Raw genomic sequence first — 27,338 nt, forward strand, 5'->3', positions numbered from 1 at the left:
ACCAGTTCGACAAAAACAGTAAATGCCTCTTCTTTGAAAAGTTCATTGGGTTCTTTATTTGAATCAAGAGTAAAGGTCAACGTGGACTATTTACACTCTGTCATGTCAGCACCATAAACCAATATTTTTTATATTCTCTGCACACGGCCTGAGATGTGTGGTGAGGGCAGAGAGACAATCACACAGAGATTTATCACTATTGTTTTGAAGAGAAATTCTCTTCATTCATGGTGGTTTCCACTACCGGTGTCAGGTTAAGTCTGACCAGCAAGGGCTCTATTGACTTTCTTTATGTATTTACTTTGACAGAAATAAACAACAGCCACACCATAGTTGGACGATTGCTAATGTGTTGGCTCACTTCAATGTTTTTCAGTTTTTTTTACCTTGACGTATAAAAGCTCCAAATTGGCCGTTTCCAGCAGAGATTTTGAAAGGCAGTGAAACCTCACTTCCCCTGGGTTTTGCCAGGGTGAACCTTTTGAAGGTCAAAGTGTTTCCCATTCCAGTCTCCGGGGCACAAGAAAAAATATCAGTTTACAATTACAAACTTGCCTCTTTCTTGGTATACAAGGCTAAGAAAAGTGTGAGTAAACATCAACGTTTGAGCCTGAGACAACATCATAAAAATATGTCATGTGCTTTATAACACTTACAAAAATCTACAAAAATAATACAGCTCCCATTCCAACAGAGAAAAAGTCTTTATGACTTGTGGTAGCTTGTAGCTCTGGGCTGAATCCTTTCATGTAAAACACGGACTCTACTACTATATATACAATATTAATAGCTTGGAGACTCTACAATCCACTGTAGCTTTCTTCTGAATGTTCATCATCTGAGGATAATAATATCTGTAGTGTCTGTCAAAAACCAGCGCCAGCATCTGTTCTTGAGATTAATTGAAAATGCCCTCATGGAGAGGCGTTTTTGAGCTGCCACAAAGCTTGAAATAGCCCAATTTAACGTTAGCAAATAAGGTGCCACATCTGTACACCAGCTGCATGGAACGAAGCGCCCGTTGAAGACTTAGACCAGCCCGGCCTCCCGGCACATCCCGTAGAACTGTCCCCGCTGTGCGATGAGGTTTGCTGGAGTGTCCATCTCAGAAATGAGGCCTCTGTCCATGACGATCACTCTGTACAATGATAAAATACGAGAAAAGACAGGTTATAAATCCTGCATTTTTTCTAAAACAACCACTATGACATAAATATGGAATAGGGCTGTCAATTTTGCGCATCAAGGCCTATGACTGGGCATGGGATTAACATTTAGTTATGTAGTTAGTGGATTGTATTGTTGCAAGTACAAGTTAATTTGCTTTTCAAAATAATGCTGTCTTTAATAAGACCCAATTTGTTACAAAAAACACTTTCCCTTATTCTGATTTAAAAAATGTTTTCTTCAAACATTTTCCCAAAGAATTACAAATGTAGATAACAGGTTCCCAGAATCCAAAATAATGCTTTTCGATTGCATATTTTATCTGGCCAACAGTAAAAAAGGTCCAAATGAAGTTAGGTTACAGTGATACATAAGAGATAAGAGCAAATCCTTACATATATATTACAAATATTTGGTATTTTCATTGATAAACAAAATACATATATAATCCTAATTATTTTTTATTTCTTTCAGGCAACTAAAAGCCCCAAAATATCGTATCGCATGGTATACCTCTAAGTCTATTGTATTGTACCTTGTGTAGTCCATGATAGTGTTGAGGCGGTGAGCAACGGTGAGTACGGTGCAGTCGTCAAACTGTGTGCGGATTGTGGACTGGATGAGCATGTCCGTCTCCAGGTCGACAGCAGCTGTCGCCTCGTCCAAAACCAGGATCTTGGTTTTCCTCAGCAGGGCCCTGGCCAGGCACACGAGCTGGCGCTGACCCAGACTGCAGAGACGAAGAAGAGGGATAAATCACACATATACAATGCATGCAGCCTGGGGACAGACAATGCATAATTGTTTATCTACATTGCTTTAAGTCATATCTGTATACCTGAGGTTTTCTCCTCCCTCTGAGCATTCGTGGTTGAGTTTGTCTGGCAGATTTGAGATAAAGTTTTTGAGGTGGGCGAGCTCCAGCGACCTCCACACCTCCTCATCTGTGTAGCTGTCAAAGGGGTCGAGGTTCATCCGGAGTGAGCCTGAGAACAGCACAGGGTCCTGAAAGAAAGGAAAACAGATGTTATTCATCACCAGACTAGTAGCAGGATTATTACATTGTCTTATTCTGCATTGGATACGTTTTGCAGCTTATGCAAACAGTTTATGTGATGAATGCCAGGGCTTAGTTTCTGTTATTACTGCTGTCCCACCTGAGGAATGATAGTAATGCGGGATCTGAGGTCATGCAGTCCGATGTCAGCGATGTTCACTCCATCTACAAAGATTTTTCCTTTCGCTGCTTCCAAGATCCGGAAGATTCCCAAGGCAAGTGAGGACTTCCCTGCTCCTGTCCGACCCACAATTCCAATCTGAAAAAGGACATTTAAAGTCAGTATTTATGTTGGACGTATTTATATGATTCAAGCAACTTGTCTTCCAGAAATCAAGCCCGGCAATAATTGCAAACTGTTTTGATCATACGAGATGGCTCACCCTCTCTCTTTCATGAACTTGCATGGTAATGCCCTTCAGAGCCAACTCAAGGCCTTTACGGTACTGCAGCCCGTAGTCCTGGAACTCAATAGCACCTCTCTGAGGCCAAGCCAGGGGCAAGGAGCTGCCTTCGATACTCCAACTTGCCTGAAAGAGAGAATAAGAGAGGGTGAGTAAAGAACAAAATACCTCCTAAGTTATTGGATTCAGTGTCTTCAGCAGTGATTTGTTTATGTGTGCAGCAGGAACACTGACCTCTTTAGCAGTCTCTGCATACTCATTGACCCTCTCCACAGACACAATGTTGTTTTCCACATCAGTCCAGGATCTCACTATCCAACTCAAGATTCCAGTCACCTGAAATATCCAATGCAACGAGGTTTTACTTTAATTATGTTCTTACCTGAGATGTACATGCATTTGCTGGTTGAGCATTTCAACTTTTCCCATTTTAGCCTTCAAATTGCCACATGTACAGTAGCATGTATCTACAGTACAGTCCCACAATATCGTGCAGTGTCTGTTTTGATGTTAATAGGATAGTTTGGATTGTCTGAACTAGGATTGTACTTAATGATAGTCTTTATAATAGCAACAGTAGACACCTCAAAAACTCTAAAGTATCGCTTTAATAGATCGGGTATTGGGACACCTCCAGAAGTGCTGTGTGAGCATGTCTGTTGGCAGGACCTCTTACCTGGAGGGAGTGTGACACAGCCAAACCGACTATTCCTGGGCTCAGGGTGCCTTTTCCCATCACAGAGAGAATGGCGGCAGCTAAGACCACACCATTACCAACAAACTCCAGATTGACTGCCAGCCACCTGTGGATGTTATATTGATTTAGCTTTTAGGAGGCAAGTACCAAAAAGTGTCCTCATTTCTGAAGCCAGGAGTCATTTTTAGCCATGTAACAAAAAGGATTGCCACAACTCTTGGTGCTATGAGTCATCACCGTCCCTTATGAACTGTGAACTGAGCGAATGGATGTATAAATGGATTGAAAGCACATGATAATGATCATATATCAACTCACCGAGTGGCCACAAATCGGGGGAAGTAGGAGGTCTGATTGAAGTCCACCCTCTCATTAGCCTGCTGAATGAACCTGGACTGCTCGCCGAAGGCCCGGATGACGCTGGCGCCCTGCGCCGTCTCGTTGAAGTGCGTGTAGATGGGCGAACGACTCACAGCCTCCAGCCTCCGCAGCTGACAGGATGTGGCGACGTAGAAGCTCTGTAGCCCACAGTGGAAAAGTAAAACACCAGCTTTAACGAATGAAACCAAAAGAGAGCGCTGAGGGATTTCCCATAATTCCTAGTGAATGTGTGTAACGTCTTTGTCAGCACGTAGGGAACAAAACACAAGTGTATGGCAAGATCAGCAGGGTCGGTTTGGGAGCCGGAGCTTTCCAATAACACAATGTAATAGAAACCAGCTCTTGCTGACCCGCCTAAACATAATACTCACAAAGAAATAATAAAGAATAAAGTCTTTGTTGTTTAAAGGTTGGGGGGGAACGTACCTGGACAAAGGCGTAAAGGAAAGCGAGGGGCAGGATGATCACGGCCGCAAAGGGTGTTGCCATCATCACAATGATGCAGACTTCCATGAGTTTAAAAACGTAGCTCAGCATCATCTTCAAGCCTTCTGGGACCATGCAGTCGATGGCGTCGATCTCTTTGGAAAAGCGGTTGAGTAGGTTGCCACTGGGCGTGCACTCGAAGAAAGACATTGGAGAGTGCAGCACGTTGATCAGCAGGTCCATATGCAAGTGGCGGGAGGCGATGATACCGCAGATGGAGATGGCGACAGTTGTCCCAAAGATCGCAATACCTGAAAAAAGGGAAAGATGTTTTATCAAATCATTTGAGGATTAACAAACAAATGTCAACTGTTCACAGACAGTTTGCCAAGGATTAATTCAACTGACCTTGCACAAAACCCAGCGCACCAAACACGGTCAGCTTGAGGTCCGTATCTGTCTGGGTGCCGTTAATAATCGGGTCATCAGCCCACATGCTCAGCCAGTAGTTGTAGGCCAGTGAGGCGCCTTGCTGAAAAGCATACAGGAAGACGATGGGGATGATGCTGACCAAGCCAATGGTCTTGAAGTACTTCTTGTACATCGCCAACCTCACCTGTTATAGAACAACACAACATGAACCAGTCAATCTCAAGGAATAATTTAGTTGGGTAATGTATTTTTGGGCAATAATGTCCAATTTCATACCATAAGTGTTGAAGTCAAAAGCAATGTTCAGACTTACCCTTCCAGTGTTGGCCTTATCAGCTTTAGTGAGCTTGCCCAAGTCCTCTGGTACTTGTTCTTCGTCTGTTTCAGACACAGGCTCCATGTTCTGTAGGTTTGTATTCGTGGTGTCACCCCTGGAGGACACAAAAACCTTGAGGTCAGTTTTGTAAACAAGTAGCTCGCAAAGCCAAACACTTTTGGGACGGGTGGCGCAGTGGTCTGTGCGTTTGATCATCAGATCAAGGGGGCGTTGGGGAACTCCAGTTCGAAACCCGCTCCCGCCCCACTGCGTCAGGCCATTGTGTCCTTGGGCAAGACACTTCACCCGAATTTGCTCCTGTGGGTATTGTCCACAGTAGATGACCATTACATGTATGATCTGTATTTGTAAAGTGCTTTGAGAGTCTTTGATAAAGCGCTATAATAAATATAAGGATTATTATTATTATTACTTTTATACGATTTCCAATTGTTAACGTACCCAATAAGTTGCTCCTGTGACAGATCTCTGGAGAATGGCATAGAGTCGACCATGCTGAGACGAGCATTGGACCTCTTGGAACCAGCTGTGAAAAAGGGATTTTTTTTTTATTGTGATTTTATTGTGATTATTCATTTTTGAATGATGTTTACTGAACATTAGCCAATGATCTCATATTTGTCTGTCAGCAAGATAACGGAATAACTATGGGCTAATGTTATTAAAATGGGATGGTTTAACATGGGCCAAACAAGAAGTGCATCTTGGAGTAGGCTACACATTTGTTTCCAACTCCTGTGGGATCACCCAAGCAGCATGTGAATGCACCACTGGATTTGGCGGAGTTGTTTGCTCTTCAAGCGCCATTCTAGTTTAACATAATTGTTCTCACCTCTCTGTATGGCGCTCTCTTTTCGCTCCGTGTTGGCGAATGTGTGAATGAAGTCGGCGAAGGCGCCATGGCGGCTGAGGAGCTCCTGGTAGGAGCCGCTCTCTGTGATTTCTCCATCTACCAGAACAAGGATGAGGTCAGCCTGCGGCAGGAAGCTCATCCCATGGGTCACTAGGATGCGGGTCTGTATAGCCAGCAAAAAATATCATGTTAGCACAACCCAATACCAAATTAAGGCTTTCTTCAAAAAGAAAAGTGTCAGCAAAGTGGTGGTTTCCATATTATGATAACAATAGAGAACCGCAGTGACGCGTCCTAAAACCCGGAAGTAAGTTAGCATTTTTACCACTTCCGGTTCCTTCGACAAAAAGCAATGGGATTTCTCCATAGGATTTTGGAAAATAGCTCGAAATAGGGGCCGTTTCTCAATCGCGAGGATGCTGGCTTGGTAGTCGCGTACTTCCAAGTCACTTCCTTCAGAAACGAAGCCAGTATGCTTCCAAGCCACGGCTTCGGAAAACGAAGAAGAATGGAACAGACTAACAAGTGTGCCACTCTCTCTAAAGGTTTCAACATAAACTGTACCGAAAATAAATACCTCACGATGTCTATCTAATTATGAACTTGCTTTACTTTCACGGAACACATTTTTGGTGATAACAAACAAATGTAACAAAGTAACATATTTACCAACACATGTTCTACGCCACTACATACTTAGATTTAAATGTGTGCTGCGTCGGTTCAGCCATTCTCCGCAAGGGTTTTTGAAATTGGTCCGTGTGCAAAGCATTGTGGGGATTTTAAGGACGCGAAGTCTACCCATGTGCAGCCTCCAAATTACCCCCAAACCAAGGACGCGGCCTCAGTGGAATTCCAAGTATGCTGGAGATTGGAACAGTCCTTCGGCGGCACTCGATGACGTAGCATCCTTGAAATATTGACTTGGAAGCCAGTTTCCTCGAGATTGAGAAACGGCCAAGGTCTATGTTTGACACAAATTGAAGAGACAGATCACGTTTTGTTCTACAACATTAAATACATCGGCAGTGACCCCACTGGTGATTTTTGAAGATTTGCGTGTCTGTAAAACGATGGTTGTTAACAAGTGGCTACAGAAGTTGTTGAGGCTGTTTTACGTCATTACACAGTTAGTGTAATGACTTAAAACAGCTTGTTCTGCTTGAAAGCAAGTACCTACCTCCTGCAAACTGTTAAAACAAAAGCTTCAACATGTACAATTTTGTATCTGTATTTTTGAATATGGATCTTAAGTCAGCGTGACGTTGAAGCAGCGACCCTGCTGTAGTTCGTTTATCGCATAACGTTAGCATTTTGCTTCTGGCGACTAGATTTATGATCCGAAAATTATAAAAGTAGGATAGACATGTGGAGATTATCCGGCTGAACAAAACGTGATCCGTTTTTTAAATGTGTGTCAACCACAGACCTTATTTCGAGCTATTTTCCAAAATCCTATGGAGAAATTGCATTGCATTTTTGTCGAAGGAACCGGAAAGAGTTTACTTCCGGGTTTTAGGACACGTCACTGCGGTTCTCGCATGCCGCATGCTTGTAAGTGGATTAAGGATTGTAAAACTATGTTTTGGCTCTTTGCAGCTGAGTTGCATTTGGTTTTTATTACATAAATTACCTTGTCCCTAAGGACTCCCTTTGGTCCAACGACTTTGTCAAAGATGTGTTGACCGACATGTGCATCAACAGCCGACAGAGGATCATCCATTAGGTATACATCGGCCTTTCTGTAGACGGCCCGAGCCAGGCTCACTCTCTGCTTCTGCCCACCGGAGAGGTTCAATCCCTGCGTAGACAGAATCATTCAAAAGTTTCGATATACTCAGAGGATTGAGAGACAAGAAAGACAATCATACAATTTACATTTCTCCCTTTTTGTACCTTTTCCCCAATTTCTGTAGCATCTCCAGCAGGTAGGATTTCTAGGTCTGGCAGCAGTGCGCAGGCCTCCAGCACTCGGTGGTACCACGTCTTCATTTTTTCACGGCCAAATATGATGTTGTCTTGGACTGTGGCATTCTGGATCCAGGCCTGTTGAGGCACATACGCCACAGAGCCCTGTGAAGACAGATATCCAAACAGAGACTGTCAGTATTTATTAAATGATGAAACCCACAACTAAGAATAGAACATGCTCTTGGAAAAGAAGCTCAGCACCTTAACACTGACATGACCGCTCCTTTTCTCTGTTTCACCAAGCATGGCAGACAACAAGGAGGACTTTCCACTGCCCACATGTCCAACCACAGCAACGAGGGAACCTCGTGGCACATGGATACTGATCCTGTCAACAAAGAAAGGAAGTGTCCTGTAAGTCTCTCTTTGTTTTTCTTGTAAGTTAACTATTCTTTTATGTGTAATTCATACCTTTTAAGACATGGAGGGCCCTCTGCAGACCAACTAAAAGTGCCGTTTTCTATCACCACGTCTTCACCATCTAAACAAAAAAGAAGGGTTGAACAAAAATAACAAGCCCTGCAATAAACACTGAAGACAGGACAGGTCCTTTCAACCTGAGCCACAAACAAACTTTCAAAACAAAATTCCACTTTGAAGTTACTCGTCAGATTACAGCCTGGGCATAATTACAAGTGAATTTGCTTAATCATTCAAATTACAGAGCTGATGCTTTTCCAAGAGCTGTTTTAGGAAGTGTTGACAGGTTACAGACAGAGGATTGTCGTATTTTTCGTTTTCTTTTATGTCTGCTTTACGTTCAACCGCTAAATGGGAACATCCTATAATTACCCTGTCTGATAGTCAGCCAGGGACCCAGGAAGTGACAGCGCATATGATCCATACAAGGCTGTGGTACTCCAAAGATATAAACAACTAAATCCCGTGGTTGAATTATATTGATTATGACAGTGTAGAAATAAAGCAGTTGTGGGGAAAAAATTGGTGAAATGAAACAGTGCAGAAGAGTAGTTTATTCATTTAGTGTTAAGGTTTATACATTGGTGGCGTTCTTACCAGAGGTCGATGGAGCTTTCGAGACGTTTTCCACCTTCAGTTCCTCAGAGCACAGGTACTTCCCCAGACGCCTCAGTGAAACCATAGCCTGAAACAGAGTCAGTGGTTTTTTAACTCCATCATATCAAACCCATCAAATATACCTCATCAGGCACCATAGATGGAGAGAAACATCTAAGCGCAATCAACGGTTATAAATTGAAACGTCACCTACCTGCATCGTCGTGCTTATAGCGAATGGAAGCTGGCTGAGCGGGGTCTTCAGGATGTTGATCAGCGCCATTGAGACAAAAACTTTCTGTGCATCCAGCACATTCCTGTCATCGAGCGTCACATACACTCCGAACATGGAAAAGGCAATCTTTCGGGAGAAAAAGATGGTAAATGTAAACTTTTACATGCACAACTTGTGTTATCTCGAGAGACATTCCTAATATAAATGCAGATCTTGATGAGGGTTTTCATTTCTGATACGGGTCACATACATTAAATATACTCATAAAGTTGTTCAATACGGTTTTATTAATTGGTTTCATAACGGATTCATTGTTTGGTCCCTTGAATGCAAAACAATTGTGAGTCGAGAGGTATGTCTTTATATATCTTGTTTTAACAAGATATCTTGTTTGTCTTAAACCCAAAGATATATATTTTAAAATTATATAAAATCTGGAAAAGCTAGAAATCACCTTAATAGAGAGGCGGGAAATAGCATTTTCTGACATTTATGTATAAAGATGTAAGTTTAACGATTATTCGATAATCAAAATAGTTCGTCTGTCGATCAACTAATGATTTTTTTAAATCCTTTGAAGCTCTTAACAATATCAGTTTGAGGTCTGTTTTTAGATGTTTTATTGGTAGCTCCTTGGAATTGTGCTCTTACCAGAAAAGAAGAGGAGTTAAAGGATGCAATGGAGATGGAATAAAGGATCTGAGATTTCTTCAGGGCTTGGAGCTCTTTTTCTCTGTGGCCCAAAACCTTCTCCAGGAAGGCCTTCTCCCAGGCGTAGAACTTCAGGATCTTTATTCCGTTCAGGATCTCATTCATCAGTCTGATGCGGCCGTCCATGCACTTCATCTGGATCTCCTGTGGACCAGACACAAAGGTTTTTATTAAAATATACAACCCAAAGCTGAAACTGCAGCATAGTAGAAAGACAATTACCAGACCAAAGCAAATACATGCATTTGTGAACATGGGTTTGTCTGCGCTCGTTACAGCTGTAGTAGTTTTCCTGAACATCTTAAAACTTGTTTAATTCAGTAGGGACTTATTGCTTGTAACTTTTTTGTGATTTTTACGACAAGGAAACAACAAAGGGTCAGGAATGCGGTCACTGCATTCAAGACTCAGTTCGATTAAATTAACATAACATGTACAGAACCCTCTGTTGTTTTTCCAAAGAAATGAAAAAATATGTTTTCCAACTGTCCACCCTTTCCTTTCATTGTTTTTCAAGCACTTCACTGTATATGGGTCAGACATCAAAAGGACAAGAGAGAATGTACCATTCAGGCCAAACTCCCACACGGCTCTTCAGCCATTATCTAAACCAGCTGTGGCATCCCTGACCCAACACGCCAGATGTGGGGGCTACTGAAGTGTAAAATACTCCTACAACTGCTTTTACCTGCAGCTTGCTTCTTTTCTTCGCTATGAACCCGTTGAGTGGAAAAATGAGAATGACAGTGGCGATTCCTGCGAGAGCCGATGGGCCGAGATGCTGAAAAAAACAAAGAATATAAAGATGTCAAAGCTCCTTTTTAAGTTAAAACAGTTGTGCATGAATGAGTCATTGTGAAACATTTTGACATACCTGCCAAAGGAAGAAGAGACAAAGAGCAATCTCAATAGGAGCCAGCCAGACAGCGTTGAAGTAAACCACAAAGTCCATGAGCTTCTGAGTGTCAGCCGAAACCAGATTCACAATCTCGCCCACGGTGCAAGTCCTCCTGGCAGCGCTGTTTATCACCAAAGACTGGATTGTCAACAAAAGAGACAAAGACATTTTGAAGATGAACTTTTATTAATCCCTCATGGGGAAATTATTTCTCTGCATTTGACCCATCCTAGTGTTAGGAGCAGTGTGCTGCCATTTTGAACGGCGCCCGGGGAGCAATGTGGGGAACGGTGCCTTGCTCAGGGGCACCTCGGTAGCACTTGGTCTTTCGGGGACTTGAACTGGTGACCTTCCAGTTCCCAAGCCAAGTCCCTATCGACTTCGCCACCACCGCCCCCAACCTTTTTAACCTTCAGTTGTCCACTATATATTCACGCCCTCGGAAAGACCTCAGAGCATCATTCATCTTAGAGACTGCTTTTGTTGTTGATATTTAAGGTGTAATTGATGTGGCGCTAAGAGGTCAGCGGCTACTTGTCCGCAGATAAACCCACCTTCCTGTAAACCAATCCCATGACAGCGGTCTTCACCCTCATTCCCACTGTGAAGCAAGTGTACATGTACTGATGGCTGAAGAGGGACTGGAGACAGGACAGCAGGAACATTAGAGTGGCGTAGAAGTAGCCTTTCCACAGTGGAGCATCTTCGTCTCTCATGAAATCCAGAAGAAGACTGTGGAGGAAGAAATTATGAGGATGATTACACACTTTCAGATTTGATGTAGTGCTAATATATCCCTTTTCCTATGTACGATTTCCCCTGAATTAAATCAATCAAAGCAGACAGCCCTGTCAACATGATTTTTTAACTGTGTTGTTTCATTCAATGTGGTGTTACAGTATATGACTTTCATTGTCTGCCTTAAACCAGTGGTTGCTGGCCGACTGTTCCACAGAAAGTAGCTCGAGTTGCACAACAGTGCTCAGCCTGCGGCCGGCTGCCCTCACACTTGGCCAGCGGCTCACTTATTGTGGTCCGACAGCATTTCTGCCATTTAGAGCCTCCTCTTCCTCTCGGTCTGCCGTCCTTGCTGGAACACAGAGGACTGTTGTCCCGACTACTTTTCCTGCTCACAGCTCCATGACCGTAATTAACACTTCCACTGATGCAGTGCTGTGCATCAACAACAACATTCCAGTCTGGCTAGTGGGATTTGGTTAGCCATGACCTGCTTTTTCATTGCAGCCAGCTTCTGTTGTCGTGTGGTTGTCTGAATCTCAAATCATTGAAAAACAAGACGATGAAGGTGATATCTTAGGTGCTTTAGAGTTTTTACACTGTTACACTATCTGTCCATCTAAACTGTGGTATGTTCCTACAATCTGCCAAACCCATGTTTCTTGAAATAATGCCAGGAAAATATGATCTCTTTCACTTAAATCGCTTAATTAAATTGGATGATTCAACCCCCCAAAACACAATAAAACCTATTTTTACTCCTGGGCTGCAGTCCATCAAGGTCATTTGAGCTTGAGCTGAGGTTTAGAAATATGGCTGCAGCATCCCTTAATACAGTGCACACAATGCCATTTGGTCTGTGGGACTCACTACTAAATATATAATTGAAAAACTCAATAACAACATCTATTTAAAAAAACAAAGCCAACATGGTTACTTTGAACTCAAACCGTTTTATGAGCAGTTTCTTTAAGAACTACTTGTTATCAAAACACAACTGCCTGATTTATATTTTCAAACGGAAGGAGCAGACTATAAGCATTTGGGATTTTATACAATCTTGTTGTTTTGGGTGCTGTGTGCACCATAAACCAAATACCCTTGAGCTGTGGGGTACCGGATTAATATACAGCTAATAACTCCTAAAATTGGCAGCTTTTATTTGCAAGATTCGCTGATGATGAGAGCAAAATTAAGATATTGGGTCACTCTTACCTGAGCACCTGGGGGATGGCGAACATGAACACATCGTGGAATATGATGCACAGGGTGCCGGTCAGAAAGTATTGGCCGAAATTGCGTGCCAGCGTCCTGAGCAGGAAGAAACCAGAGCTCTGCTCCTTCTGCAGCTTCCGGAGGAGCTGCGCCTGATCCGGCAGTCTGCTCCCCAACGCCACACCCGACGCTAAGGCCTTCTCCTGCCTGCCAGAGAGAGAGAAAGCATGTTACAGACAACACATCTGTGTCAGAGATGCCCGAAATTATGCTGGCGCCTTTCAAGCTTTTACTGTAAAACAGACTGTAAAAAAAACCCTGTTGTTAATCATACCATCACCAATGGACTCAAGAATTCACCAGCAGTAAAAAGCATTATTCACTGACTGATTATTGTACTTAACAAGGGATCTTCAAAGCACAGGATCATGTTAACAAGCTTTGACACATGGCTCTTGCCCTGACATTATGCTGCTGGATGTCCTCAAGGGACTCCTGTGGACCTATTTCTGGCCCAAAATGCCTCTGTTGATGAGTTGTCCCGAATGTCAATTTACCGCAATCATGACAAGGCATGCTTTGCTCGGGTCATTAATTCAGCCAGCACCATGCTGACTGTTGACCACAGTGCAATGAAATGAAATGGATCATTTGGCTGTTAAGCTGTAACAATAGAGAGACAACTGAGAGACACGTTATGTTGGATCACATGCGTGGGGCAAAATAACCATATGAGCCTGAGGAAACAGAAAGAACACATAGACAAGTCGGGCTGAGCAAGATATTATATGGATCTCGTGATTTGAGACTAGATATGGTCTTAGATTTTGGATATTGTAATGTTGCATACATTTATTTTCCTGGTTTTAAAGCCTGCATAACAGTAAATGGATGGAATTTCCCAAATTCACGAGAGAGTTCCAGCTGTTTTATGTTTATGACCAACATTTCTGTAAAACAGTCTCTTCTATACTTTCGTGTTTTTTGCTAATTAGGAAATGTTAGCATGCTTATTTGCTAAACTAAGCGTGTTAGCTTTGTCATTGTGAGCCATGAAGCTAAAAAAGAACAGTATAAAGCGTTGCAGACAGAGCCCTGTTCATTGTAATGAAGGTTGCTAGGTGGTGCATGAAACCAAACAAATTTGACTTCCTAGTATAAAAATACCTGGAGCCAACGGTGATTTTCTTTTTACAATACCAAATGACCAGGGTACCCTTTAATCAGCCTGAACTGTATCAACAGGCGTTCTCACTTTTGAAGTTCGGCACATTCATCCGTCCAGTTCTCTTCCAGCTCAGAGATGATCTTGCGCGATGTGTCTTCCTCCCTCAGCGTCCACAGGTCCTCTCCTGCCAGCGGGGTGCGATATCCTTTCACAACAAGCCTGAAGAGGATGATTCATGCACGTGATCGTCAACAAAACACACATATTATTGTAAACAAGAACAAACTGTCACTATAGTGAGTCAGCCGAAGCCCAAAAATGTGTGGGTTCTGAAGAACCATCTTACCCAGTGAACCACCAGAAGAGAATCTTTGAGAGGAAAGAGGCGTCTTGCACGGGACAGGGATTCTGCAACAGATTAAAGACCAGACTGTTGTTTTCGCAATAAATCTCCCACCACTTTAATGCTTTAAAGACGTACACACAGTCAGTTGATGGTTCAATGCTGCACTTGTGAGGAGTGTGTTAAAGAAGGCTAATGTGTGTAAACAGCCCTGGACAGTAAAGTGGTTCATTGTGGCGGAGCCGAGGCCATGAACTCCCACAAAACAGAATAAATAGATTTCAGTGTTAGCACAGGGTGAAAATGACGTCCTAAGGTCTAGCGTAGACATAGCGGAAATCTGTCATCATGCTAAAACTGTCCAACACGTGGATATACACACACACACACACACACACACACACACACACACACACACACACACACACACACACACACACACACACACACACACACACACACACACACACACACACACACACACACACACACACACACACACACACACACACACACACACACACGCACACACACACACACACACACACACACACACACACACACGCACACAGAAAGTTTGCTCTCACACATTCTTTATGACTCTCCACCCTGCCTCCCCCTCACCAGGGTGTTTGCTCTCTTCATTACCAGTGCGCTCACTTGGTCTTGCACTTCCTCTCTTCCTGTGAGTAATTAACCAGAGCGTGGGTTCGGTGAGGAGGAGGAGGTGAAGGTGAAGGAAGACGAAGAGGACACACCAAGGATCGACCAATGGGTGTGTCCACCCCACCAGACTGCGGCTTCTGCACCCTCACCAGCCGGCCAAGAGTTGGGACTTTTCCGGCTATTTTGATTGTTACTCACCGGGGAAATATTATGCCCCTTGTCCATTTGATTGATTAGAAGACTCATTTTCATTCACCTGTCAGCTGTCCTGAACCGACTTGCTATTTTATGTTTGACAACGTGTCATCTGGCCCATGAACGATGGCATAGTGAGATCAGTATTAGGCAATGCAGTTTTGATGACCCAAGGTCGGAGTAAGTGAGTCACCCTGATGGTATGCTGGACAACACACACACACACGCACACACACACACACGCACACACACACGCGCACACACACACACACACACACACACACACACACACACACACACACACACACACACACACACACACACACACACACACACACACACACACACACACACACACACACACACACACACACACACACACACACACACACACACACACACACACACACACACACACACACACACACACACACACACTCCCCTCATAAGCCAAGCAGTGAAGTGAGAGTGGAAGGAGGGAGGGGGGGGGGAATCGCATCATTTCCTCCAAAAGGTAAAAATGTCTTGACAACAAAAGTTGAAAACCACAAGATAGCTGTTCAGGCCTTTCCCTGGGTATTGGATTGGAGTGGACTCTTTATGAAGGAAGTGGGATACATTCTCCTCTGCTTACCTTTTGAAATGTGTTTTTTCCCTCTGGAGGCTGGTCAGCAAAACAGCACAGGAAGAGCTGGGCCAGTTGGATTGTGAAATAGGAGAAAAAGGCGAGGTATCGTACGATATCAGATGCAATACCCTGTGGAATAGGAAAGCACAGATTAAAGAGGCTGCTGCAGGGCTGAAAGGGCTTCAGGCAGAGTTCCTTGAGTTTATGGTCTCAAGTTGTAAGAAAGTTTTTCCATGTTTATTCTAAGCTCACAAATTAATTGGCTTTGTGGCTGTGCTCATGCCACAGAAAAATAACAAATACAATTTAACATGTGTTAAATCAAGATATAGGGACTTCATCAGCATCCAAATGTATGCCTTTCAACCCAACCTCACAATCAAACAACATCCTGTGGTTTACAGCGTCATTTATCTCCGCTGTGGTTTGTATGCAGTTTCACAACAACACGAACATTCATTACATGACTTCCGATGCTTACACATTGTATAGCAGAGGACATGGTTTATACACAAAAAACACAGACACAATAAAGAGTATTTTTGACCTTTAAGCTAAATCAAGAGTGAAACCTAAAGTCTTTTATATAAATGAAGCGCTAGTTAAAGCTGCCCTTCAGTCATGCTAAGAGCGCGTATCTGTAAATAGGGAGATTGTAGTTTCACAAACCAGCACCCTTACATTCAATCAAGCTGCAATATTAACCACTCAAGAGACTTTTGTGAAATGTAGGACTTACATGTTATTCTTGACATACAGAAACGGTGGGGTTTGGCAGAGGCATTGTTTACTGGATGAAGGCCATTGCCACAGCCTGTCTGTTGTGCAGCAGAGCGGCTAAGCATTAAAGTCAGAGCCATGGTAAACAGTAAAATTACTTTTTCAGAAGAAAAGTGTGGAGCTTTATTGAGAAAGGAGATACGACGGGGCCAAATGACAGGGTCAGGATGGTCGGAGAGCGGGTGGGTAAAAATGTATGTCAAGTGAATAAGAATGGCCAAAGGTCCACAAACATGAACTCAGTCAACTACAGCCAATTAAGCTGCAATGTGAATAACATACTTTCTTCATTCATATTTAAAATAATTTGCCATTACAATGCGTAACACAGCAGATAGAGAACTGTGCAGCACACTTCTGTACTTGTGACATCTATCTAAGAAAATAATATATATTTGTAATTAGCTTAATTACTATTAAGACAAAAAAACATTTCAACATATGTAGTTAAACATTTTAGAAGATATACTAATTGTGTTCGATTGAATTATTAAGGACATTTAATTACAGGCTCCAGTATGTCCAAAACTGTGCAGCTCGGGTCCTCACACACACAAAGCCCTGGCAGCACATCACTCCCACCCTCATCCACCTCCACTGGTTGCCGGTCAAGTTCCGCATAACTTACAAAGTCCTCCTCCTGACCTACAAGTCCCTCCATGCCCTTGCCCCCCAGTACCTATCGGACATCCTTCACCCGCATGCCCCACCCCGGAACCTGCGGTCTTCAGACTCTGGCCTGCTCACCACCCCCCGCACCAAACTGAGAACCTTCGGGGACAGAGCCTTCAGTGTGGCAGCCCCCACCCTCTGGAACGCTCTCCCTGCGGAGATTCGCAACATCCCCACACTGGACGCCTTCAAAGGGCCCTCAAGTCCCATCTGTTCATCAAGGCTTTCGGCCCTTAAATCTATCTGTTGTTTTGTCTGTCTGACCTTTGTTTTGTTTTGTTTGTGCTTGCCCTATTCCTGTAAAGCGACCTTGGGTCCCTTGAAAGGCGCTATAGAAATCCCAGTTATTATTATTATTTTAAGCAAAATGTCGGCAAAATTGAGATGCTAATTAGGCCTTCTAATTCGCCAGTAAACCGAGCAGCCTACAAGGAGTTAAAGTTGCAAACCAGTCACCCTTGCCATCTAAGTGCTGAACAAGGGTAAGTTCAGCTAGTATTGGCCATCTTTTATGGTGTTTGGAGATTAACTTGGAAATCACGAAAGCCACCAATAGTAGCAGCAGATGATTAGTCTTGTTGGTTAAATGTAGGCTACTTCAGCACTTGGCAAAGGAGTTTCCATATATAATTAGCAATTATCAACAATTTTTTCGTCAAAGGCAAAAGACACTTAAAATTTGAGGAAAGGGTTGTCAAATATAATACGAAAACCAGTAGCCCAGAGACAGGAAATAGGGGAAACAGCAAGCCTGGCTTTTTACAAAGATAACAACATCCTTAAACTAGCACTCTGCAAAAACACGAACTGTTGTTTTCACTTTTAACGTATGTTTAAGTCCTTGTGCTAAATTTGGCTAATTAGCTTATTTAGCTAGCTTGCTAAAACTCAGTCATATAAACTTCTTGTTAATAAGTGGATTTACTAACTCCATCTTAACTTTGATTATATCTTCTGTTAGAAGCATACTTTTGAATTTCAGTAACGTTCCCTCCTATGACCAGGCAACATGTGATGGTAATGATGATATTTGAATCTTTAGAGAAGTTGATTAACAGAACACATGTGCCTATGAATTTGGTTAATCCATACAAATTATGCTGGAGGAATGTATGGGTGTCTTGTGTGTGAATGAAATGAAAACATCTGTGTCTAAATTGTAAATGAACTGGCATTATGTGTGGATGCATAGATTTCCATCTGGCTGCGTTTACAGCAGTGTAGGCCCATAAACACAGCGCTGACGTTCCTCTGGTCTGACCCTGGGCTGCCATGTCTCACCAGCATTTATCCCAGAGCCTTCATTACTCTCCCCCAAGCAGTGTGGGAATGTCACATTGGGGACGATAAAACAGAAATATGGATGTGAGTGTGCTTGTGTGTTTTTTATAGAAATGCAAATGCGCCTGCCCCACGAATGCTTAAATAGAAACGTACCCCATATAGGCTACAACAATGATTGCAGTGTCTGACACGAGACACGGGAAGAAAAGATACTTAAACACACACAGGCTTGACCAGAATTGGCAGTGTCATCCTCCAACACTTGGTTAACTTTGGGTTACCTTGGTTCAAATTGGGGATGAGATAAACTCTTTGCTGACACAGGGTACATCTCAAGCTGTGCTGCTGGAGTCTTGTGTCTAGACTATGGGTGGGAGTAGACCTGTTTAGATATGCCTGCATGGTGTTTGGACACTGCAAGTTCACTGAGTTCAAACCTGACAAACACTTGAATTGCCCTTCATTTTCAACTTTGGCTTTTTCTTGATGCTTGAAATATTGACATTGACGGCATTTCTATTAAAGATATGGTGTAGTGGTACTATTCCATATGATTTGATAGGCTAAACCAAACACATACCTCGTCCATAGCCAGCTGGATCTTCGCCCTGAGAGGCACCAGGGAGCAGATAACAGCCAAGACCCAGAACAGGAAGAGGAATATAGAGGAACGGCAGCCTCTTATTCTTTCCAACTGGATGATGCATAAGGCCAAGATCTAGAGAGGGACAGAGACAGAAAGAGTACTTGTTTGAATTCAACAACTTACTCCCCAAGACAGAAAGTGCTCAGATCAAGAAAACGGACAAGAAAACGGTTAATTTGAAACTACGAGTTGCCTTTTTGGATTTACATGCCAGGGAGATTAATTGTGTTATTACAATTAGATCTCAATTTCAAACCAAGTTATTTTGTTGTTTTGGTGAATTTCTTTTCAGTTAATCTGTGGGAAAAAACATTTTTAAGACTGCCATTCAGAACTACTTCATTCAGTTGGAGGACATAAAGTCCTCTCTCTCCTGTATGAACTGTGGGTATCAGTGCCAATGTTTCCATCACAGCAGAGGGTGTAATGACATTGAGTCTGATCTAATGCAGCCAATGGTGGTTTTGAAAAAGAACTTGAGTTTCTGGGATTTCCCTGGCCGCAGGCGCAGCTGTGATCCGACTGACTACCGCTTATAAATGACACATGTATGGTATGCCGCATGCCCAGCACACACTGCTTTATGTTATTATATACTTTCCTTTAAAAAAGTTCTCAATGCTGTGATGTTTTTTCAAAAGTTGGCCTGATTCAGTGCTTGGATACAGCTGTCTGCCTGTCCTCAGGAGTCATGTATCTGCTGTGAACCAGCAATTGGTTCCTCTGCACGTTTGCCAAGTGAGACGTCACTTTGTCATGCCAGCTCATCACCACATTTTGGGAAAGCTGGTTTAGGTTTCCATAATGATTACAACATTTGTAACTTTGGGATCAGCCACAATACTGTTATAAACTATAGCTGCCTGTTATTTCTGTAAGTTTTCACAACAACAACAACAACCTTATACACTTCATGTGAGATGTGTACAGATTTCTGTGTGGTGGCCAAGAGGTTGAACATTTGTATGTGCTTAAGTGGAAACAAACAAACAAACAAACAAACAACATAAAGGCTTCTCATTTACTTGCTGTGTTGACTCACTGATTTTTTCATTCTTTTGTTCATTCATTTTCTCTACACACTCTATTGAAGGATGAGTACAGATAGATAGGCACTTACAAACATACCTATGGGGAATTTAGAGTCTCCAGTCCACCTGACTGGACGTTGGAGCCAAAAGGCACACAGGGACAACGTGCCAACTCAAAGTCATGTGAAAGTGCTTTTGGGGTGGCAACACCTTTCAAATTGCACATGGTCAATCTGATCCGCATTTAAACCAAATAACACCACTTCATGTTCCAATTGTACATTTATTGTCCCCCCAAGTGTTGATCAACCTAACTCTCCCATGGGACTGCATGATCCCATGGGATGTATCAGTCAGCAGCAGAAAGCCCACGGTAAGAACTTTATGTTCTCAACTGCTGGTATACGAGCTATACTGATGTGGCTGAGGCTGCATCAGCCCCATCCAACCTTAACATTAGTGGGGAATTGTAAAGCTGACCTTGGGTCAGCATTTGAGGGCAAGGACCTTCCTATTCCTAGCCTTCCGCTGTGACTTGCCATCCTGCTGCAAACCATCAGCCCATCTGTTTGTAGAAGTCAGTGGGTGGAACTAAGTCCATCACAGAGCCCTACCTTATAATTACACAGGAAGTGTGCAGCGCTTTGGGAAGGAATTGGAATTTACATCATGGTATTGCTGATTATAGTCAATGTCATGTGTGTGCTTTTCATCAATAGTGACCACGACTCGTTCGTGGGCTGCAAACTGTTCCTATACATTAAGTTGAGTTGAAGAGTACAAAACAAGTTGGTCGGAGAAACAAGAGCAGTGTTCTAGTCCTGTACCCGGGGAGCGGGTGGTGGTGGGTGGCTACAATCAAGAAAATGATATCCTTTAATAAAGATAGGTCTGGCAACTCCATTTAAAGATTGGTGACAAGCTCTTCATCTGATTTAGTGGATGTTTGTTTGTCTGCTACATTTCATCCTCAAAATAAATGACCTTCATTTGAAATATGTATCTCATATCTGGAAATACAAGAGACGTCTCAGTGTATTTTGACCAAACATTTGCTGCTATTTACTCAGAAGTCTGAAAAGACCACAGATGACCAAGGGTGTCTGACTTGGAGACTGTGCAGGACCTGTATACGGCTGCAGAGAGAGAGGAAGCTTTGTGAGTAAGAGTACGTGATTCTGTGGGTCAGTATTAGAGGCTCACTGGGTTACTACACCATGCCTTCCTTTCTGGACTCAGCACCCTTGTATGGCATTGCACCATCTTACATCACTCCTGCTGAGGGTAAACAGCATTTTAAACTTGCCATGCCACCCATGTTGCCAGCTGCACCCCTCTTCTGTTTGCTGCTACGTACTCATCAGTCAAGTATAATTTAAAATCTGCAGAAAATGAGTGGGATCAATGTTCTGAGAAACATTTTGGGTTGTTTCCATCAACACTGTCCACTGAAACAATCCTCTGATTGCATACCAGCCCTTGTTTTAAATAAATAATATTCTGTTGCCCACCCTACATGCCACCCTGATCCAGGTAGGGTGGGCATTAAACAGGCATTGCCATTTAGATTTGAAATGTTTGGATGAATAGAGTCAAACAACATTTTTAACTGTAAGGGCATTCGGAAAGCGTAGACCTCCGACAAGTGCATTTCCTTAAAGGAAGAAATCATGGCTGTATACGCCCTGTGATTTGAATCCACACCAACATTTGATTGGTTCTTCCCTCGCCCATGTTACACCCTACACCCAAGTTTGATGAAAATCGGACTAGTTTTTTGTAATGCTGACAAAACGAAAAACAGTGAAATGAAAACCAAGAAGATTAAGAATAAAGATCTTATTTAGACTGCATAGCTCTGTGCAGGTCTTGCCCTAATTTAGATCGAAACATTTGAGTAGTTTGAGTAGTTTCTCTTCAGACCTGAGAAAGATAATAAATGTGCAATATGGATTCAGGAAATGGATTTGTTTATTCAAAACTTCAGGTTTTCTTTTTCCAGGGTAAGGTTGGATGAATGTTGTTCGTCCATTATTATTTCTTCCTTTCCTGCATTACAATTAAACACGTCCGACCATACTGTAAATACAGTCTTGGGCAGAACAATGGCACTAAATAAAAAAACAGCACACCTGTAGCCTATATAAAGACGGAACCTTTCTATGTAATTAGGTTTAACATAGGCTGCAATTGTGTTTCGTCACCTTTGTTGTGTTCGGTGGTTTTGTGTTTTTCTTATGGATGAACAGAAAGTTTGGCAGGGACTCAAATGAGCTCGATTTGAAGCACATGATTAGTCAATGCACTGCCACCACTGAATATGTGCATGCGACAACATGATTGAATAAGCAGCAACAAAACCGTTGATTCAATAAACTTAAATAGACTAACACTGGCCATCCTGCTGAGGTTCATGAGAAAGTAAATCCTCACAGTTTACCACTGCTATGACAGAAATGGAGGGAAAACATCATGGTATACTTTGGAAAATAATAAAAATGTGTTCTTTATGACATATGGTCTCTCATTTGCACAGCACCTACCGATCACATTTTTCATTTATTGAAACTTTGCATGTACGTATGTATGCCGATTTCACCTCAAGCAGTAGCTGATGTCACTATGTATCTGCGCCCTGAGGAGTGATGGTCAAATACTGGCAGAGTTTACAGGGCGATGTCATATTTGCAATGCCTGCAACACTATACATCTAACCTTGGATATGCATCTTTGCACCTGGGTGTCTTGCCAACAAACTTTACATACATAGGCTTTATACCCTTTCATTTGCCTGCACATCGACATGTGAGACAGGCGGAAATATTCCCCAAACTCCTCTGTAACCCAGAGCAACGCAGGAGGGACAATAGATGTGTGATTTCAGCCACAAATAATAAGTCAATAGTTAAAGCTTTTTCCTTAAACAAACCTCGGATGCTTAGAGTCTGTTAAGCTAATGCATAATTACATTATTCCTTGGCAAACCTGATCAGGGATAAAACACTAATGAGTTCCATTTGCTAATTAAAAGAGACTGTTTTAATTGCTTTAAAGTTACAAGCTATTTTTACTTTTTACCGGCCCGTGAACAGTTTTACAATGCTTATAAGTTCTTCTATAGGACTTATTTTCATCTATTAATCACCTTGTGTTCTCAACAGTAAGGTTTAGTGAAAATACATGTGTTTGGATGGAAGTGAGCATATCTCTGGCTGAATTACACTTCTGCTGTGACAGTTTTTAAACAAATGATTCTTCGCTGTGTTCTGATTCTTTCACTGCAAAGACATTTTAGAAAAACAAGACTTTCTTCAAGAATTCAATATTCAACTGTGGGGTCATTAACTGTATGCAATTAAGACAACATGCTTTGAGGAGATGACATTTGATTTCAATATGAATCGCTTTGCAGTATTAAGTATAGCAGTTAGTGTAAAATCAGATAAGAGACACGGTATTTACCACAGTCAGGCTGCGTATGATGGGGCTGAGGAGGAAGACCATGTGCTGCTGGATCTCCTGGCTCCTCTCCAGCAGGATGTAGAAGAACTCAACAAAGCCAAAGGATGCCAACAGGAAACCCAACACCTGAACACGGATGGATGGATGGAGAAACTTTACAGTGACCTTTGCCAACATTTATTTTTGATACTGGGGATCTTGTTGAGAAAAACGAATAAAAAAATCTGGCCAAATTATTTGCGAAGTCTCACCATCTTGGAGCTGCATAGGCAGGACGTTCGGATGCGACCGTGGTCATAGCAGTAGAGGAAAAGGCAGTAGAAAGGGGCTAGCAACCACAGATAGATACAGGGGACCCACACTAATACTGTGTTCTGGAAACACTGGGTCAGGTCCGGGTTGGCTGTGTACCACGTACGGTTCCAGTCCTACAACAGAGAGAAAGGACAGAAGTTCGACATCTACGGAATATGCTTAAGAGGTCAAACTGTGAGTTTATATCCATCATCTGACAAGACAGAGCATGTGAGAGCCAAAACCAGAGAACTCAGACTTGGTGCGCATCGTACGTTTCACCCAACAAGGCAGTGGAGAGCGAAACCACAGCAAGTCACAGTCTGCGCCCAATCCTGAAAGAGTGTGAGGTGGAGGAGGCCTTCTTTTGCTCAGAAAGCTGAGTCAGTTTTCTTTTCTCACCACGTCTCTGCTTGTTCCCTAATTTCAGTTGGGCAATGTAAGATGTCAACTCATTAGAAAGCTAGGTTAAGGATTATACTAATAATGAAGCCGATAAACAATAAAGGTCCTGGCATCATAGCTGTGTTGACCAAATTCTGCCAGGAGTTTGAGATTATGTAACAGGATAGGTTGTCTCTTGTACAGGAAATACATATAAAGGGGGCTAAGTGGCTTGTTGTTGTCTTGCTACCCTTGTTTATCACCCCTCTGGCCTAATGAGGGGCAGGGTGTCTGGCTGTGCTAACAAGGCTGCCCTGCGGAGTCACCACAGGAAGTGGTTAAGGCTTCTCGGCTGGCGGAGCAGTCTGGCCCTGCTGGTAGACTCCCAACTGGGATTAGGGACGGAGGCTGCAATTGGTGGCAGCTGCGGAGTCGTTATGTAATGCAGCCCTGCAGGTGAACCATGTGGGGCAACGCAGTACTGCTGCTCGAGGGGGGTGGTGTCCCTGCATGACAGTTATTAATTCAAGTTTACGATCAATCACGACAAATTCCCACCTATGGAGCCACAAGGGTCTGAATCACAGTCTGACTGCCTGTTCACATCAGAGGTGGCCCACACATCTTTGCCATGCACATCCACGTGGCTTAATCTTTATAGATGATGCATTTAAGGTTCTGTAAACAACACAGCATTGCATATACTAGTGGTCTGTTTGAGCACCTATGTATCAAAATCCAGTGATAAATCTCTATAGAGGCAGTGCGTGGGAAGCTACTTTCGCAGACCCTTCTGACTCCTGCGGTCCGTGGCAGGCTGATAAACAGTACCCTTTTATGTAAGGACTGCAACTTGTCAAATGCTCTCCAGGCACTTTCTTGTGCATGTTGCCTAGTACTCATCCTGTTTCTCACCCTTAGGTGAAGTAGTTGCAGTTCACTTGTGGCCAACAGTTGAGCTATTTTTCACCGGAGAAACACAGTGATGTGAAAACAGTAGAGACTTTTGCTGTGCTGCAAATCTGCTGAATGTCCCCTTTTTATATTTTCTACACTTGGTAGAGCAACTCGGTGGCTCATAATGAATTCAATAAATTCAATAAATTCAACTATGCACTGGCTTGTGAGCAAAGAATAAGCATGCACCTAATGTGAGTAAGTGACGTGTATGAACCAAGGTCCCTGAAATGTTAGAAGGCATTGATCAACTCTCTTGACAGTTTCACCTAGACCTTCTGTTTTTTTAATTATAGGATTGCTTCATCTCAAATTAAAGAATCTAAATGCACTTCTTTCTCTTAGATAGGCCCCTTTTAAATGTCTTAAAAAGCTTGTATTGGTGTTTATAGGTCAAAACTCTTCTGCTGAGCTGGATTAGCTAGTTCAGTATTAAAGCCACATGTATCCCCATCAGTACCCTCGGGCTGTGACCAAGGACTAAGTAATGACTCTGTTCCAAAAGTATGCGAAGGTTTGATTACTTTAGTCAATAACTGGAAGTACTTTGCAGTCAACGGTAGACAAACACATCTGTTAAAACATCCTCATTGCTCTCTGATGGATGCAATGTGGCTCATACCATTACATTTCATCTTTCATAACAGTTTAGTTATCCATTGTTTTAAGGGTTCTGAAAAAAACAGTCATAATGAGAAACAGAAACACAGCAGGAGAGGAAGGGGGGGGGGATTAAGAGGCAAGTAAGGAGTGCATTCAAAAGTTGTGGCATACCAGCTGGATCGCGGCCATTTATTTACGAGCCGGGATTCAGAATGTGGAGGTTTGCTCATATACAAGACTCAAAAGCTTTTCCAACAACATGAGCTCACTCAGTGTGGCGTGCACCTCATTGTGCTGTACCACTGAGAACAGAGTGAATGCAACTCTGATACGCATCAAGGGTAAATTCTCCCATTCAGACTTGTTTTGTCTCCGATTTCAAATGCCCTCTTATATCTACGTACATGACTGCAAACTGAGTAGGTCACTGTAAGCTATGGGGATTTTATTCCTGTACTGCTGAGCGCTGCCAGCTAACATTTTAGGTGAACCCATCTCACCTGTTCCTGTTCTGCACACTATTCTTTTATTTTTCATTCTACTGTTTACCAATACAAACCAGTCAAATGCCAATGAGCCTTTAAGCTAAAGACACAAAAACGACATGCTAATGAAGCTAATGCTAATTGCATTAATCCCTTAATCACATCCATGCTGAGGATCAAACAAGTTAACTGAAGTTAATAAGCAAAAGATCAAAAATAATATGCACATTAGCAACAATGGGTGCTCTTTATGCATCAACACAAACATTTACATGAGTATTTACCTCTATGGTATTTACACATACATATTAGCTTATATCAAACAAACGATTGTGTGACAGTAAAAACTTTCCTGACACACAAACAAATATCAAACTAGATAGGATTCTATATTGTCTGGAAATACACAAGAAATAGCTCAGGGTCAGTGAACGCATCACAAACTCACCCACAGAGGGTCCAGGCCGCTGAGTCTGCAAAAGGCATCCATCAACTTGCTTCTCCTTCTTCCCTGATGCTCCACTTGTTGGGGTCGGTCAGCCCTGCTCCTCACGCTGGTTGTAGCACACACACTCTTCACCAGTATGTGTGTGTGTTTGTGTGTGTGTGTGTGTGTGTGTGTGTGTGTGTGTGTGTGTGTGTGTGTGTGTGTGTGTGTGTGTGTGTGTGTGTGTGTGTGTGTGTGTGTGTGTGTGTGTGTGTGTAAGAGACGTGAGGGTAGATACTTTAGTATATGTGTCCCTATTAGACTTTCCCTCTCTGGCTAATGGTTGTAAATCTTAGTTTTAGCTGGTCCTTGCCTCTCTGTCTGGGTGGCACGAGCTGTGTTTATTAGTGTGTGTGAGTGTGTTTGAGTTTGTCTGCATGATTTTTCCTCCGCCTTTAATAAAACATCTTCTCTCAATGAAACTCTGTTTCTGTCTGCTGCTCTGTTTGAACTGCTGCTGCTCTGAGATCCTGTCTTTCTGACTCTCACTCCAGTCTGTCTGCTGTTTATGAGTGTATCCTTGTTGGGTGGGTGGAAATACCTCTCCCTCTCTCTCTCTTTCCCTCTCTCTCTCTTTCTCTTTCACTCACACCCCTCTCTCCTCTCCCACATCTGCTGGATTTCGATCAAAACACCAAAGCAACTCCCCCTCATTGGGATGACAGTCTCACACCCAGACAGTGACACACTCCTCCCACTTTCACTCACTGCCCC

General features: G+C 42.8%; 1 protein-coding gene across 1 annotated transcript; it reads right to left on the reverse strand.

Annotated features, from left to right (window-relative positions):
* abcc6a (ATP-binding cassette, sub-family C (CFTR/MRP), member 6a) lies at positions 1 to 26,652 on the reverse strand. The gene is made up of 31 exons (XM_034093829.1): positions 26,586 to 26,652; positions 23,666 to 23,842; positions 23,415 to 23,540; positions 18,856 to 18,993; positions 15,546 to 15,668; positions 14,054 to 14,115; positions 13,795 to 13,926; positions 12,540 to 12,746; positions 11,141 to 11,318; positions 10,563 to 10,724; positions 10,377 to 10,469; positions 9,629 to 9,832; positions 8,957 to 9,103; positions 8,743 to 8,830; positions 8,137 to 8,206; positions 7,927 to 8,053; positions 7,651 to 7,827; positions 7,388 to 7,555; positions 5,734 to 5,917; positions 5,343 to 5,427; positions 4,878 to 4,995; positions 4,541 to 4,748; positions 4,133 to 4,443; positions 3,644 to 3,843; positions 3,305 to 3,431; positions 2,863 to 2,964; positions 2,608 to 2,754; positions 2,325 to 2,483; positions 2,006 to 2,172; positions 1,703 to 1,897; positions 1 to 1,138 (listed from the first exon to the last, which is right to left on the reverse strand). The coding sequence occupies exons 1-31, from the start codon at positions 26,625 to 26,627 to the stop codon at positions 1,030 to 1,032; spliced, it is 4,533 nt and encodes a 1,510-aa protein (XP_033949720.1). The 5' UTR covers positions 26,628 to 26,652; the 3' UTR covers positions 1 to 1,029.
* Positions 26,653 to 27,338: the final 686 nt, after the last annotated feature.

This window comes from Pseudochaenichthys georgianus, chromosome 1 (genome assembly GCF_902827115.2).
Source record: "Pseudochaenichthys georgianus chromosome 1, fPseGeo1.2, whole genome shotgun sequence".
NCBI lineage: Eukaryota > Metazoa > Chordata > Actinopteri > Perciformes > Channichthyidae > Pseudochaenichthys > Pseudochaenichthys georgianus.